Source organism: Terrapene carolina, unplaced genomic scaffold, assembly GCF_002925995.2.
Source record: "Terrapene carolina triunguis isolate 2854851 unplaced genomic scaffold, T_m_triunguis-2.0 Scaffold113, whole genome shotgun sequence".
In the NCBI taxonomy this organism is placed as follows: Eukaryota; Metazoa; Chordata; order Testudines; family Emydidae; genus Terrapene; species Terrapene triunguis.
The window spans coordinates 3,394,378-3,410,746 of NW_020664464.1; the positions used below are offsets into that span (position 1 = coordinate 3,394,378).

General features: G+C 37.0%; 1 protein-coding gene across 2 annotated transcripts in view; it reads left to right on the plus strand.

Moving 5' to 3' along the window:
- The window catches only part of CCDC171 (coiled-coil domain containing 171), a 215,773-nt gene extending 200,894 nt beyond the window's left edge, over positions 1-14,879 (plus strand). For both annotated transcript variants that reach the window (XM_024211088.2, XM_029911722.1), the window contains one exon: positions 14,596-14,879. In XM_024211088.2, coding sequence (XP_024066856.1) covers positions 14,596-14,805 — 210 coding nt within the window. In that variant the 3' untranslated portion in view covers positions 14,806-14,879. The remainder of the gene's footprint in view (positions 1-14,595) is intronic.
- The last annotated feature ends 1,490 nt before the right edge of the window (positions 14,880-16,369 follow it).

Genomic DNA, 16,369 nt, shown 5'->3' on the forward strand with positions numbered 1-16,369 from the left:
ATACTTTAAAATTTCTTATTTATATCTTTTTACTGAGTTTTAATTTTAAAGTATGTTAAAAGGTCTGACATACACAGATAAAAGATAGGAAGTTCAAAGTTAGGGCATAAAAAATTAACACCGTTCTTAACTCATAATTGTGTTCCTTTTAACATTGACATGACTTAAGAGCATACTGTCAGCAAATAACATCTTAACATTTATTTTTATTGGGTGGTGTACATTTAAGTCACACCTCCTTTATATTAACTAAACATATGTTTATTTGCTTTTGGGGTATTTTAATTAAATATATAACTCTTTCATAGAAGGCTGTGAAATCCACATCACTTAGTGATGGTACAGCTGTTCCAGTTGATCTGGTAAAGACCTATTTACTCTATAGATCAGGAGGGTTCCCTGGAGCAATTCAGATCTGTTGAGTAAGTGGATATTTAAACAGGTTTTAAAATATGGACTTTGTACCCAATAGACTAGATAACTTCATTCTGTCAGAGGAAAAGATGTTGTCATGGTAATTTTTTTAATTTAAAAAAAAATATTTACTACAGTGTACTATCCCTTAAAAGTAAAATCTGTTTCCTTGCTAATGTTTTTCTTTCCTTCATTGTGCAGGCATTAGTTTGTTGTTACTGTTATTGGGTTGTTCAGGAGTGCTGGGTTGCTGACATCAGTTTTTTTTATTTTAAAAAAAGCCAAAGCATTTTTTTTAGAAGGAAAGGTGGTTACCTTCTAATGTGCAATAAGTATTTACACACAATTTTTAAATAATGAATGTTCGTATTGATAGCAGCTGGAGAACTGTACTGCTCTGCTTAATACTGCTACAACTTTGAGTATATACAAAGTGACACTAACATAGTTGCAGTGATTTCCAAGATCCCATTTCATCCTCTTCAAATGGCACAATTGATCCAATTGGTATACTCTGTTAGATAGGGTCACTTGGAACCTTCAATGCCATGTTTTGCTTTGGGGATCCAACACTTTTGAGTCTGAGAGCCAATCTAGAACTGTGAAGTTGGGGTTCATAATAAGAACACTAGAACATACAGGTAATATTACAAAATGTCCTAGTGCTAAAACTAACATACTCACTCATCCATGCCACACACTGGTGTGGTTATTGTAAATACAGTCAGATTGGTTAAGGAAGCAAGCCCTTGGTGGCCAGAGGCAACACAATGGAAAAGTTTTGGAACGCTCACTGATTCTCCAACCTTTGGAACAGAGGTTTCTAGGACCTTGTTTGTCTTCCCAATTGCATAGCTGTCCAGGCAGATGTACACCATTGGACAGGATCACTATCAGGCTTTCAAACTGTCTGGCTTCCAGGCTTCTTCACTTGGAAAACAAAGCTTGGAAACAAAGCACCCAAAAGTAAGTGAAATTGAGCATATATTGTAATTTAACCAAGACTTTGCCAAGCTTCCTGGTGTCAAATACCTATCAATGCCATATTTATTGGAACAATTGAAAAATCTATCACTAACTATTACTAGCAAAAGTGGTTTATAGTTAATTAGTGATCCCTGTGAGCCAGAGGGATATGAACTTTATATTTGAAGTTTACTTCTGTATGCAAAATGTGACAATCAGAGTTTAAGTATATTGGCTGGGAGGTGTGGAGAAGCCTAAATTTGAAAAACCCTAAATTCACTCAATAAATAATGTTTAAAAATCAGACTGCAAGATTATGTTTGTTAAAGTAGAGGATCTAACTTGGAGTCCTGATTAATAACATGAGATTGAAATTATGCCGTTTTGGAACAAAAAGAACACCAAATTACGGAATTGTCTCTTTGTAAAAAGCTGACAAAATATATCAAATATTCCACAATTTGTATGGTAAACAAAGTAAAAAGAATATATAGGAATGTAGGAGAGCATATAGGAAAAATATATAGGAATTGCATTTATAATGCTGAGATAACTGCATTTATTTATTATATCAAAGTTTTCAGGCTTTTAAAAATACTTTCAAAATCTCCTTACATGTTCCTTATGAAAATTTCTTCTGATTAAAATTTTACATGCCTGACTTCAGTCTGTAATGTTATATGGTTTTTAAAAACTCCACTGAGCTTTCAGAACACACATTTGGCTTATATACCAAAGGATGAAATTCCATTAACAATTTGTTTAAAATGTTGATTCCCATACAATGTGATTGGTATGCAAAAAATATTAGTTCCGTTTGCTTACGGCATTGAAACTGAATGTTTAGCCTCATATAAAGTGATATTCCAGTACCTGAACTAGCAGCTGAACTTAGAAATTGATTGTGCTCTTGAATCAAATAAGTATACAAGGTTCTGTTGAACTAATTATTAGGCTTTTATTTAATCACAGTCTGAAGTATAACTGTATATATGAACTGGGCCAAAAACAATAGAGACAGTAACCCTAGTTCACCCACACTCAAATTGTTTATAACTGATAAGCTTGATTCCTTGCCCAGTTAGTATAATTTGGGTCTTGCATTTACAAAAGACCTACATGTTAGACATTAAATGAAACTAAGCCTAAAACATATGACTATTTATTTTAAACTATTCAGATATTAACTGGTATTTTCTGAGCAATGTCTCAGAAAGGCCAGTTCTTTTGTTAGGCTAGTTTCTGATTTAAAGAACCCACAAGTGGCTGATTCTAATCTCAGGGTACATCAGCAGGGTACATCAGGAATAACTGCATTAAAATCAGTCCCATGACATTGGTATAGAACCAGTGCAAGTGAGACCAGGATCAAGCCCAGCTGTTTAATGCAACCCGTTTTTATGTTTGACAGCATTCTCAAATGTACCATAGGCTGCTAATAATGCAATTTTCTTTCTTACTCTAAATCATCTCCTCAGTCCTGAATGAAATCTTTTTACTGTTAGGCTTGTTCCACAGTCATCCTTCAGGTTATTTCATTTAGGTGCTTTCTTTCTTAAAAAATACTTGTTTTCTAAGTTACCTGAACTTTATAAGAGCAAAGCTCCCCTCCCAGCTATTCACGGGATATAAACTCTTTCAGATACAATATATAAGACTGTCCTTAAGTTAGGTAGATAAAGCATTACAGAAGGTGGGTGAAACTCAAAATGTTTAGCTTGGAGAAGCATGAAAAGTTTGCTTGGCTATATGAAGAATATCCCAAACCTTTTGGGATCCCACAAGGTACAGCTTCCTCCCTGATCCAAGATGATCAATGCAATGCAACAACAAGCAGTCCTCTCTCTAAGTCATGAAGACAGGCTGCCTACAACAATAGTTAACTTGGAGCACTACAGTATAATGGTTTTGTTCCTTCCTGTCCTCAAAAGGGTCTTGAGCAAAACAATGTGGTTCTAAACTAAAAATCATAGCTAAAATTAGCTCAGATGAGCTGAGTTACAGAGCTGTAGCTTAAAGCTAATGAAGTTGTCCTTCCTGTACCTGCATCCATGTGTGTGTGCCCCGTACAGTGGACTAGAATTGGTCTATTCTTTAAGCTTGTGCAGATAGATTCATTGTCCAAGACTATAAAAGCTCTGTGGCCCAGATTCTCTTGGTTTCTCACAGCCCAACCCCCACCAGCAGTCTGTCATTGGATCCTAAAGACACTGGGATCTATCAATTTAGTATTTCCCTTTCTTTTTCAGGGTTAAGGAAAACACTGTTATGGGGTTCCTGGGGTGCAACCTGGATTATGGGACCACTGAGCCCTCCAAACCCACCAACCTGGGTAGTCACACTGTAATGCTAATGTCAAGCTACAAGCCTCCGACACTGCACTTACGCAGCTATCCACAGGCAGGGACACACCCAACTGGGTTACATAGTTACATGAATGATCTCCCAGCCACTCATGAACCATCAACAGTGATGTGCCAGCCAATTCCCCACAGCTCCTAGCCTTGCACCCCAGAACTTTCCTGTCTTGCACTGCTCAAGGCTCCCTTGGGCAGTGAAAGTTCATGAAGTAGTTAGCCACTCCCTCAGTGTGGAATGGACAAGCACCTGCCTTTGTAATCTGAGCTGAGATTTCTCAAGCACTTCAACCAAAACACACTGTTTTAGGTAAAATATAAAACAGATTTATTAACTACAGAAAGAGAGATTTTAAGTGATTGTAAGTAGCAGGCTTGGAGATCAGAGTTAGTTACTTAAGAAACAAAAATAAATATGCAGTCTAAATCCTAACTTAAACAGACTAAACAAGATTTGAATCAAGCAGCGTCTCCCCTAACATGGTACAAGCAGCTTACAGTTCCTCAATACACAGACTGGACCTCCTTCCAGCCTGGGACCAAACTCCCAAGTCCAAAGTCTCTGTCTTTCAGATGGTCTACTTGGTGTTGAAATGGGAGGCGGGGGAGAGGTCAAGTGATGATGTCACTGTATCTCTTTTTATACCTTCTTCCAGCTTCTAGAAAGATCCTTGCTGTGATGTGGGTTGATTGCCTCCATGGTGTATGTGCCTTCTCTGAGAAGCCTCTGAGATAGTGGATTCTTTTTTTCATGGGTCGTCAATGCCCATCTGGCCAGTGATGGGTGCTCCGTTGTCCTTAGTGAAAGTCTGGCTGTGGGCGTTTCCCAGCCTCACAACATATTTCAGTAGCACATATAGCAATACGTCATAACTTCCCATACAATGATAGTACATACAATCCAACAGGATATTAATGTTCAACAGATGAAGACTTTTAAAATGATACCTCACAAGATATACTTTGTACAAAACATATCATAATTATATGACAGTGTGAATATGGGGGTACCAGGGTGTTACTTTGAGGTACAGAGTGTTATAAACACTAATGTGTATTTTCACAACCAAGTAGAGGGAAAAGCCCTCTTTGCTCATCCAAAGGAAAAGAGTTTTTAGAAAGGCTCTATCTATATCCTGCATTGAAGACCCCCGGGACTCCCTAGAACAGTGGTCCCCAACCTTTTTCATCTGGCGGGTGCCAGTCGATGAGCCACTGAGGACCGTGGCGGCGGACGAGCATCCGCCGAAATGCTGCCAACAAGCAGCAACATCAATAGGCGTCACCGCCGAAATGCCGCCGAGAAGCAGCATCCAGAGGTGTTGCCGCGAAAATCGGCGGCGAAGCCTCTGGATGACGCTGCTTCTTGGCGGCATTTTGGCAGATGCTCGTCCACTGGCCAGTACACGGGCGCACTTAGATGCCCCGGTGGCTGCCATGGCGCCCGCGGGCACCGCTTTGGGGACCCCTGCCCTAGAATCTCACTGCAATTCTGAATAATATTATTTCATTACCTGAACCTTTTAGGGAAATGTTTGTTACATTTTCTTTCTTGAAAAGTAGCCATATTAGCAGCAAATAGCTCTGCCAGAATTATGCAAGTACAGAGCTTTTACAGCTTACTCTTACCTTTACCATCTTTCATAAAGATGAGTTGGTTCTGTGTCCTTGCCATAAATTTCAGTTTAAAGTGGTGTCCAGTTTCTACCTCAATCAGTACATTTCCCTTTTGGTTTTCTTCCCTCATCCTCATGACTCCCCTAGAAGCTGCAGCACTGCACAAGAAGGATGTCTAGTGCTCACTGCTTCCATCAGTAAAGAACAAAGACACTTTGTGAAAAATCTCTTGTCTTTTCATTGCTTATAGAGGGAAAAAATCAAACGGAGGAGTCCATTTCCATTCAGCACCTGTCCAAATGGACTGTGGAATGTATCCAAACTTGCTATAGTGAGGCATATGCTCAGGTGTTGGAAGGGCTCTTACCTTTCTCGAGTTGCTATAACCTGTAGGGCAGCTACACAGAATTCACTGCAGACATTCTCTTAGCTCCATTGTCCAGATTCCCAGGCTAGTGTTCAGATGCTCTCTCTGGGAGGCTGTTCTACAGTCCTGTTTAAACTTACTGCTCCCCCATCCCTCCTGGAAAGTTTGTTATAATTAGAGAATCTTCAGAAATGCAGGGTTGGTAGAGACAAAAGGCAGCTTAGTTTTCTCTGTCAGTAGCTGGAATTTACAGAACAAATTGCCTACACAGAGCCATACCTCTCCCTCCCCCCGTTCCCTAATTTTTGGAATCACTAAAATATGATTAGATAGACAGACAGGAACTGAGAGAATTAATTTCATAGATTCCAAGGACAGAAGGGACCGTAATGATTATCTAGTCTGACATGCTGTATAACACAAGCCATAGAACTTCCCCAAAATAATTCCTAGAGCAGATCTTTTAGAAAAACATCCACTCCTGATTTAAAAATTGCCAGTGATGGGAAAATCCACCACGACCCTTGGTAAGTTGTTCCAATGAATACTTACCTTCACTGTTATTTCCTGTCTAAATTTGTCTAGCTTCAACATTCAGACACTGGGTTGTGTTATACCCTTTTCTGCTAAATTGAAGGGCCCATTATCAAATTGTTTGCTATGTGTGTACTGTGATAAGTCGCCCTTAACCATCTCTTTGTTAAGCTAATTAGATTGAGCTCCTTGAGTCTATCACTATAAAACACGTTTTCTAATCCTTTAATCATTCATATGGCTCTTCTCTGAACCCTCTCCATTTTATCAATGTCCTTCTTGAATTGTGGACACCAGAACTGGACACAGGATTCCAACAGTGGTCATTCCAATGCAAAATATAGAAGTAAAACAACCTCCTGGATTCATGAGGCCCTTCATATCCTCAGTTTCAACACCTATCAGCATACTTAATGCCCCATCCTATCAAACTGCTTTCAACAGATATAGGGTCTGCATTGTATGGCTCATGATTTGAAAAGTGTGTATCTATAGAGGCAATCAATGGTGCTGAGCACCCACATGTACTGATTGCAAATAGAAGTTGAAAGGGCTCAGGACATTGCCAGGTTAACCTGGCACTAACTAACATTTAGTGAAAACCACTAGTGAGAAGTGATAAGTAACCTGGATTTTTCTAAATTCATCCGTTTGCAAAAGAATGATAAGTGAGTCCCAGATATATTCTCAGATTCCATTGTCCAGAAAACAGGTGGAGAGTGGACACTTGAAATCTTAAGAAAAAGATTTACAATTCATTTGTTTTCTTGGATATATAGATTTATGGATACTAAATATTTTTACTTATAAGTACTACATACTTAACCAAAATATATAGAAATGTTGATTTTCTAAATGTCTAAAGATTTTTATAATGCAAGAAAACTGAATCATAAAGACACTTTAATTTGTTCCTAGTCCTTTCTCCTCTACATCGTAAAATGTTAGTTAGAAATAATGTCTTTTACCTAATTTTTCATCCTGTATCCATCTTGCTAATACAATATATCTTTATTAATTAGAAAGTGATCAAAACATTTTACTGAACTTCTGTAATTTTTTTAACCAAAAGGCTTCTGGTAACTGGGTCCAAGGATTGGCTTTAAAATTAGACTTTTGTAAAAGATAGCTTAATGCACCACTGCCATATCTCAGCTTCCCTTGTCCTGTTTAGTAAATAGGATGACTAAATCGTAGTCGCACCAGTTCGGAGCAAACAGGCAAGAAGCAGGATAGTTAAACATCTTGCTGTGCGTGAGCAGTTAGAGGGCAGGCAGACACCATGCACCTTGACCACCTATTATGAAGCTTTTTGCTGCAATGTCAAGTGAAAGCGAGTTAATTGGGTGAAGCTGTAGAGCATGTTAGGGGCATGGTAAAGGGTTGCTGTCTGACAGTTGAATGTCAGCAAAAGCTAGTCAAGTGTGGCTGAGAGACAGAGACCTGTCACAAAGTTCATATGGACTATAGCACAGTTAGGGAGCTGAAATGTGGTTCAGTCTCACTTTCTCCCTCATTGCATTCAAGCACCTTAAGATTTCACACTGTATGTGTCAACCCTTGTTCTCTAAGCTGTTTTCTCCTAACCCTTCTGCATTCAAATGATTGAACAAAAGATGCTAATGTTTGGCAAAGTGAATGTAAATATACTTTTTTCCTCCTTTTCCGCTGGAGCGTCAATGTACATCCAACTCAGAAAGAAACTGTGAAGGGTTACAGCAAACAATTAGACTGCTTGGTAGTTCAGCTGATAGCTGAATACATTTCTCAAGAAGAGTACGAGACTTGACAATTAAAGCTGTTGAATAGGCAATGCTTTCTTGCCGGCACAGAGAAAAACAGGTTCAGTGGCAAGGACTACTATATGGGCTCCTTGAGACTGAGTGTATTGCTGAGGTCACACATATTCAGTCTCCTCTCACATGCCCACTGACTTGAGGTAAAGTGCTGTGGAGGCAGCTATTACAAGTACAGATACAAGGAAGATAAACAGTGAAAAGTTGTAGGGAAAACTCTCCTATTGGGGAGGGCTTGCCTGGAACTGAGGGAAGCAATCAATTACACAATTACACATAGTAACAATATTATATACCGAAAAAATGTTCAGAGAAACAGCAAAACAGTTTAATAAGAGTACCGTGTGCCCCTAAGATTGTAAGTTTTAATACAGAACACAAAATAAATCAATAACAATTCAGGTTTGCTAGTCAGATAAAAAATAAAAAGTGCATTTACTCTTGAGAAGGTACAGGGACACTGATAAATAAATAGCATAAGTGAAAAGTTTCTTTCTGTGATGAGAACGTATTCCATTAGTAAAGAATTAGAAATTTGGGTTTAAATCAATGCATGCTGAGTATTACACTATGAAAATAGCACCTTATGTGATTAGCCTGAGGTTTCAATATCATTATAGAGCAGTGTAAAACAATGCAGTTTGAAAACTGGGATCTATTAGGACAACATGTGTACAGTGCTATGGCTCAGAAAGAATCTTGAAAGACAGTATAGATTGTGGATTTTAACTAAGCTATTTAGAAATTATTGAAATTAACAATGCAAAAGACCTAGACCATCTCCCTGCCTACAAGATATAGTTCACACATTGTGCTTATTAGATATTAAACTGATAATCATGGTTCTAGTCCTACAGGTTCTTCACAAGTACAAAAGTCTTGTAGATTGGCATAGGTATTCCTTAGGCTGTGAATATATTTCAGAAAAAAATTCTATTCAAGAGCTTTATAGGAAAATGTATGAAATATATTGTCTATTAGAATATTAAATCTTATTTTTGATTATTTTTTTAAGCAGAGCCTATAGTTGGTGATTCCACTCAGCATATAAATTGCTAGAGCATGCTGGGGGTAGGATAATAATTATTGTTTCCAGATAATTACCTAATCATTTGGTTACATAAAAACTTCTGTAAGCGTAAAAGGAAATTGTCCAGTAATGGAAAAGCTATTTAGAAACTATTGGCTAGCAGTTCCGAAAGAAGAAAGTGTGATGTGTACCTTTCTAATATGTAGTGAGTTGGCAGTCTACTGAATTGTTGTCTCTGACAACTTGTTCGTTGGATCCAGGAAGAAATGCTGACAATGAAGATTTATACTGCATGTTACTATGTTACTACGTTGTTTGTTACAGAACACCAATTTGAGTCCTACTGCATCAGCATATAGAGTTGTGAAACCATTGACATGGGAAAGAAACAGTTATTGTTGGCTACTATACTTTCTTGCTCTGGAAAAGTTTGCTAACGCTCATTACGTTACAGTGGCACTCAGTAGCAGCGCTTTCCCATTTTTAAGCGCCAGATTTTAGACTTTTCATCATTCTTATGTTTTATTTATTTCATCCAGAGTGAACATGGCTCTTTCAAGCTACTTCTAACAGCAAAGAGACTCATAGCAGAGTCCTGGAAGCCTAGAATGATTTCCATCATGTAGCAAATAGGCAACTCCATGCTGGAAACAGCTGTGTTTGAAAGTAGTTTTGCGTGATCTAAAACCTTGGAACCCTTTAGCGGGGCCAAATTCTGCCTCGCAACAGAAATGCTCCCAAAAGGATTCTCAAATAGGGACTGTCCACATTAGACTTTTTTTTTCCCTTCTCTCTTCCTATAAAAATTCCCATTGTTGGTAGGAGCAATGGCATAAATGCTGGTAAGACCTGCCTATCCAGTATTTTAACCACCATGTCACATTTCTCAGAGATTTTATTAACAACACTGTAGTTAAAATGCAAGTGAAAGCCACTACACTACCATAGTACTCCTGCTGTTTTTACCACTGATCGAGCTGTCCATGATGGTAGCAAAAATGGGAAATCTTGAAGGGAAAATGTCCAGTGTAGATAAAGCCAGACTGTGTGCTGCTAAAGTAGTGCTATTGTGTGTCATCCCCCCACCATAGTCTACCCAGTAATGGCCTGTCCCCCACTCTAGATTATGTCTCTGCATGGGGGTAGAATAAATCTAGTTGCCATTGCCAAGTCAGGCGTAAACTGTGCACAAATATGTAGACTATGTCCTATGACTCCTAGACCCTGCCCTGTAGCACCCTGCTTTTCCTCCTGGTGGTTGCAGCCTCTCCACAGATATTTGGAGAAGCTGGAATCAGCGCAAGAAGTTTCTGCCTAGAGCTACCCCACTACCTTTGACTGTTTCTGGCAGACACCTTTGTATACCAGGCATCCCATAATTTGCACCTTAATCTCTTTCCATGCAGATGTGACTCTATGACTGAGCAAGTTCCATAAAATCTAGCTTGTGATTTAATGTTGGGCATATCAATTACATCTCCATCACTCACCTAGCACAGACAGGACACCAGACCTTAACTAATTCTTATATTGTTATATGTAATTATAACTTTGATATCACTCTTCCCCCCCACCCCCCCACCCCCATCTCATCCCTAACTCTAACTCTAATCTTTCTTTCTGCATGCCTTGGTGTCATTTGCTATCATTCCAGTGTTAAAGATAAATATTTTGAGGACTTATCTTCTGAGTGGTCGATGATATAATGATGTATTATGCACTTGCCTTGGACTTTATAATTACCTGCGCTGGTGGCTGTGCATGCTGAGCTGTTGAAAATTTATTAACATGAAATAAAAACATTGTGCCTTATTTTTAGAGGTGCTGGGTAGTCACATCTCCCATCAAACTCAGTCACAGCTGTGGGTGCTCAGGACCTTTGAAAATCAGGCCTGTTACTTATGATTCAGCAGTCCTAAATCATGGAGAATCGGGCAAATGGGATTTTTAATGGTGTTTTAGTGTTCCTATTTTTATTTCATCTCATTACTGGATTGTAATTATTGCATTTTCAAAGAGGAAATTTCTACAGCAGTTTTGGACACTGAAAATTAATGATACAAAATCAAATATTAGAAGGAAGTATTGGTGTAACACATTGCGGAAGAATGGAAAGAAATGAAAAAGTACAGGGTGGTATAAAAGCAATGCATAATGATGGGGATTGTGGTACAGTAAGATTATCCTTGCATAGACTTCGAAGGTTGAAACCATCCTGACTGATTTGTGAGCTCACTCTAGTTATAGATTTTACTGTTACAATTAAAGATAAACAATATATTGTACAACATGCTTCACTATAATAGTAGGTATTCGTTAGTTATCCATCTGTACCACCAACACATACACATACTCCACCAATCCCAAATATGTGTGTATTATTCCACAAGTATTTAAATATTAAAACCTGATCTCAGTGTGATGCCATTGCATATGCTGACATCACTAAATAATTTCATACATGAGGATGTCACACGTGACAGTATTATCATGTTCCCACACAATGCCATATGTAGTAATATCAATTTTGTAAAAATTATTTTAAACATTGGGAAAATCATTCAATTTTTCATGGGGCAATCTCTAAAATAGGATCAAAGCCTAATCACAGAGGAGTTATGAAAGATAATCAACTTAATGTCATTGTTTTAAAAGTCTTTTTGCTGGTGTATGACTAAAATATGGCTTTGATTTAAGTATAGTTTACAATGTAATTATTTTATAATATGGACTGATTTCATATTTTCTTGTTTGGAAGAACATATTTTTAAAAGTTAGGCTTTCAAACTTTGAAAAATGGCCCAGGGACATGCCTAATTACTATGTTTCAAAAGCATTTTGAATTAATATTTTTCTTAGGCACATTGTGTCCTAAATATATATTTACCTGATCGTGTGTGACATTTTAGATGGAATCATTTACAATTGATTGAGTAAATAAAAGTGCTATGCTAAAGATTTACCTGAACAGACCCCTTATTTCAGGTAAGTGATTCCCTTTCTAAAAATTACCTACACCCATATTTACATGATAGATTATCATCATAGCTCCTTCCCAGCCATTTCAGTTTGTCATCTTAATAATACACAATTTTAAAAAGTGCCTAAATACAGATAGACGGCAGTGGTTTCAAAAGAGGTTTGTTGGGGAAATAACTAGCTTTAAATTTCATGCATTTGTACGCAGTGGTATTTCATAATGGTTTTAATTTATGTCAGTTTATTTTTTTACAGTTCTGTGAAATACTAGTTTCTTATTTGTTGTAAATTTATATAATAATATAGATCCAAACCAGTTCAATAGTAGTGAAGATTTTTTTACATCAGTCAAGCTACTATAAAATTTTATTTCCACCCTATTCTGTGAATATAATTCTGCACTAGATTTGTATGAAGTGTAACATAGGAACTGGATAGCTAAAACAGACCTCTCCCCCCCCCCCCCCAACATTGAAGCTTTTACTGTAACATAGTCTATTGACTTGCTGCCAATCATTAAGTTTCATACATTTTTTGTGCATCTCTCAAAGGAAACCTGATTTCCCAACTCCTTACTTGAGATTTTGATCATATATATATATATATAAGTCTGGGGGGAAAAACAATGGTGCGAATGTGATAGTAGCAAGTGATTTTTAATCAATATGATAGTTCCATTAATTGAGACATGGAAAACAGTGCAAACTGATATGTTAAACAAGCCCTTCTTCAATATTTGTCATCCATTGGGCAACTTGATTACAGTTTATTTTTTAGTGATTTCATTTCCTTAAACACAGAAAACAGTCTTTTCAAAATTATACAGTTTATTCTTATTCTTTGTACTGGCAAAAACTCTTTATCAAAACAAATAACAGAATCTCTACAAACAGCATGGAAGAATTCTGCTTTGGATTTCATATAAATTTTATTTTCTATTTTGATTTATGTGTTAAGCTAATTAAAATAAACTTAAAATATAAAACTGCTAATTGGTACAATAGATTGAAATTAGACCTCCATAAAGGCATCAGATTGTTAGTTACAAATACAATAAAGTTTTATTATGGCCTCAGTCCTACAAAACCTGAGCAAAATCGGACTGAAATGCCAGGGGTGGTGCAGATCAATATTTGCTAATGCTTTTGGTTAACTCACCTTCATAACTACAATCGTTTAGCAAAACATAAGCTACTACTTCATTTTAAATATCTCCTTGCATTTGAAGGAGATTTGAATCTGCTGCCATGTTGGTTCTCCTTGAAGGTCCAGCATAAAGCTTGCTGATTTCAGTCAGCCATAAGATAGCTTGTAGAGTATCAGGAAATCAAAAGAATCAACATCAAAGAAAATTGCTGAACTAGGTGTTAGATGCAACCATTGATTTTTCTTCAACAGTAGTAACGGGGGAGTAGGAAGGGGGAAGGGAACTCTCTCTCTCTCATATATAATAAAAATAAATCTCAGGACCAAAAAAATTTGTGCATCAGATTTTGAAAGCTTATGGATCATGGAAGTATAGTAACATTAACCATTAGAACTCTGGCATTTTTTCAAAATGCGAATCATGGATATTTAGGAGAACACAAACACCTTTTTCTAAAAGAAAAAAGTTAAGAAAACTCAGTAGCATATTGCACTTTTGTCCTTTAATGGGCTATTTTAACCACTGCGTATAATGCTGTGGACCGTGCAATGGCTAATTTCAGTATGCTTTCAGCGTACCATACATGGAATCTTTGACGTGTAAAAATGGGAAGAGGGAAAACAACAAAAGTTGCTTTAAGGAAATATTTGGAATTCTACTGTTTTACACTACAGTTTATATAGATATGAGTGAGCTCTAATGGTGACGTTACCTTATATCCATATTCCATAAACTGTCAAGATATGATGCACAATTATTTGACCCTGGGATTTTCTCAAGGCTAAATATTAACTGGTAGTTACGATTGTAACTAATTGACTAAATGCCTAGATTTGTTCAAACATGGATCACATTTCCAAGTAAGGCACTTTGAGAGTGTGTTTTATGATGATTTTATGATCCAACAAATGTTAAAAGAATAATAAGAAGAGTTTGATTAAGTTACAATAAAACACAGTTAAAAATGAAAAAGCGCAAATGGACAAAAATGAGGATTCTTCCCAATACAGTGACGGGGTAGAGTAAGTTAAGCTATTTATCAAGAAAAAAATACCTCTTAATGTCATTTCTAATGTAAGATTTCCAGCATTACAAATGGTAAATATGTACTGTACATATGCAAAATTCTTTAGACTGTGGAAGCTGATGTTTCCTAATGATCAGTACTAGTGCAAAGTGCTTCATATGAAGCTCTTTGCTGCTGATTACCTAGGGTTGAAGTGCCTGGCAAAGTATATATGCATTTTTAATAAATTAATAAAACAAAAAAGAACTTGCACATAAACGCGTGAAGGACAAATTGAAATTATTTCTACTGTATTTATTGATTTTATTGATAGATCCACAATAAGTGTGTGTGGTTTTTGTTTTTTTAAACTTTATTCCAGGAATCACGAGACAGTTCAAACGTCCCCATGGCTTCAAGATCAGCACTTCAGCCCGACCAGAGCTGTATCCCAGATTTTTTGCCGTTGCAAGCTGAGGCAGATACATCTTACAGTTTTATACACAATAGACCCCATTCTCAGTCTTCATCCTATTCCTCTGCCCTCAACATCTCAGCCAGCACCAAAAGAACAATACAAAACGGCTTTTAAGACTTTGTATTAATTTTATGAGGAAAAAACTGTATAAATTTTAAATGATGCAATTAAAATGATATTTTATTGGACTATCTTACCTTTGAATTGTGCTTTAACATGTATTTTTTGGCACTAAATTTTACATTTGTTTGAAAATGGTGAGTGTCTGTTCATACATCCATGTTTCTATACTTCTCCCTCCCGGTGTAGTGAAACAGTCCAGTTTTTAGTTTTATTTATCACAGTTGCTCATTTTTATGTAATATATTTTTAAATGTTAAAGAATGACACATTTTGGGTAATTTTCTTCAGACTTAAAAAAAATCAATAAGCCATTTTAGTCTCTATCTATCAAAGTTGTTTCATACTTGTCTATTTTAAATCAGGACTGCAATACTTTAATAGGATTGAGAGAGCTATTTGAAATGTATGCCAATGATTCCTGTCATTTCATGGCAGCCCTGCCATGGTTCACTGAGCCCCCTCTTCTCTCTTGTCAGCTCAACTGAAGACAAGCATTTAGTTGCAAACTTTAAGCAGGTTGTGCAAAACAGAAATGATGTGACTGCTTCTCCTCCTGCACAATAATGTCACTCCTGGTCAATGTGAGAAGGTCAGGTTGCTCCTACATGATACCACTTGCCCATTTGAACAAGTTAAGTTAACTGCTGAATCTGGTCCCTGCAGGCGTTGAAAACTCATCCTTTTATCAAGTCTGCATTTGATGAGAAAGTAGAATAATTGTGTAGGGAGGATTTCTGATGACATGTTTATGTACTTTATAAGGACAGTTCCCATACCAGTGTTACAGGTAATATATTTAGTTTAAGCTGAAATACTTTAAAGTAATGGCAGTTTTGACCTTCAAAATAGACTCCTTTTTTGTTGTTGTTGGTAGGACCCAAGAGTGACGCCCATCTCTGATGCTGACAGAATTTAAAGCAAAGCCATTGCCCTGCATTTTCTGCCTTGTAGCACACAAAAGTAAAATTGTATGTCAGGCCGAGATGTCGGGGAGCTGACAAGATGCCCCAGTGACATTTCAGCTGGAAAGAGCAAGTGTCTTGCAACCAAGTGGTCAAATATCAAATAATAGGTCAAGCAGGAAGGAGCTGAGTTCTAACCACAAAGAGGTTTCTGGTAACTTACTTGACAAGCTTTTGGGTGCTTTGTGGCTTGACAAAGTGATGTTCTGTTGGGTATCGCTAGACAGACTGTTCTTTATCGCCTTCAGAAGATCAGACATTGACATTGATTAAACTCTTTAACCCTTAAAGGTTACATTCTAGCATCTTGCATCATTCTGAGTGAAGAACAAAAGAAAATTTATAATATACCATTTGTTTTTGTATTAATCACTGAACCCCCTAGTGCTATTAACGTTTGATGTGCTATGTAGTTTTTGACAAAGATTGAATGCAAAATCTATATATTAGATTGTTTCTCATTGTGGACCAGTGATACATTATAAAAATAACATTATGGAATTTGTCATTTCTTGTGCTATGTTAAAAGTAACATTTGATTCTAAGAATTCTGACTACTGAAATGTGCTTTATTATTTTGCTTGGAAGATATT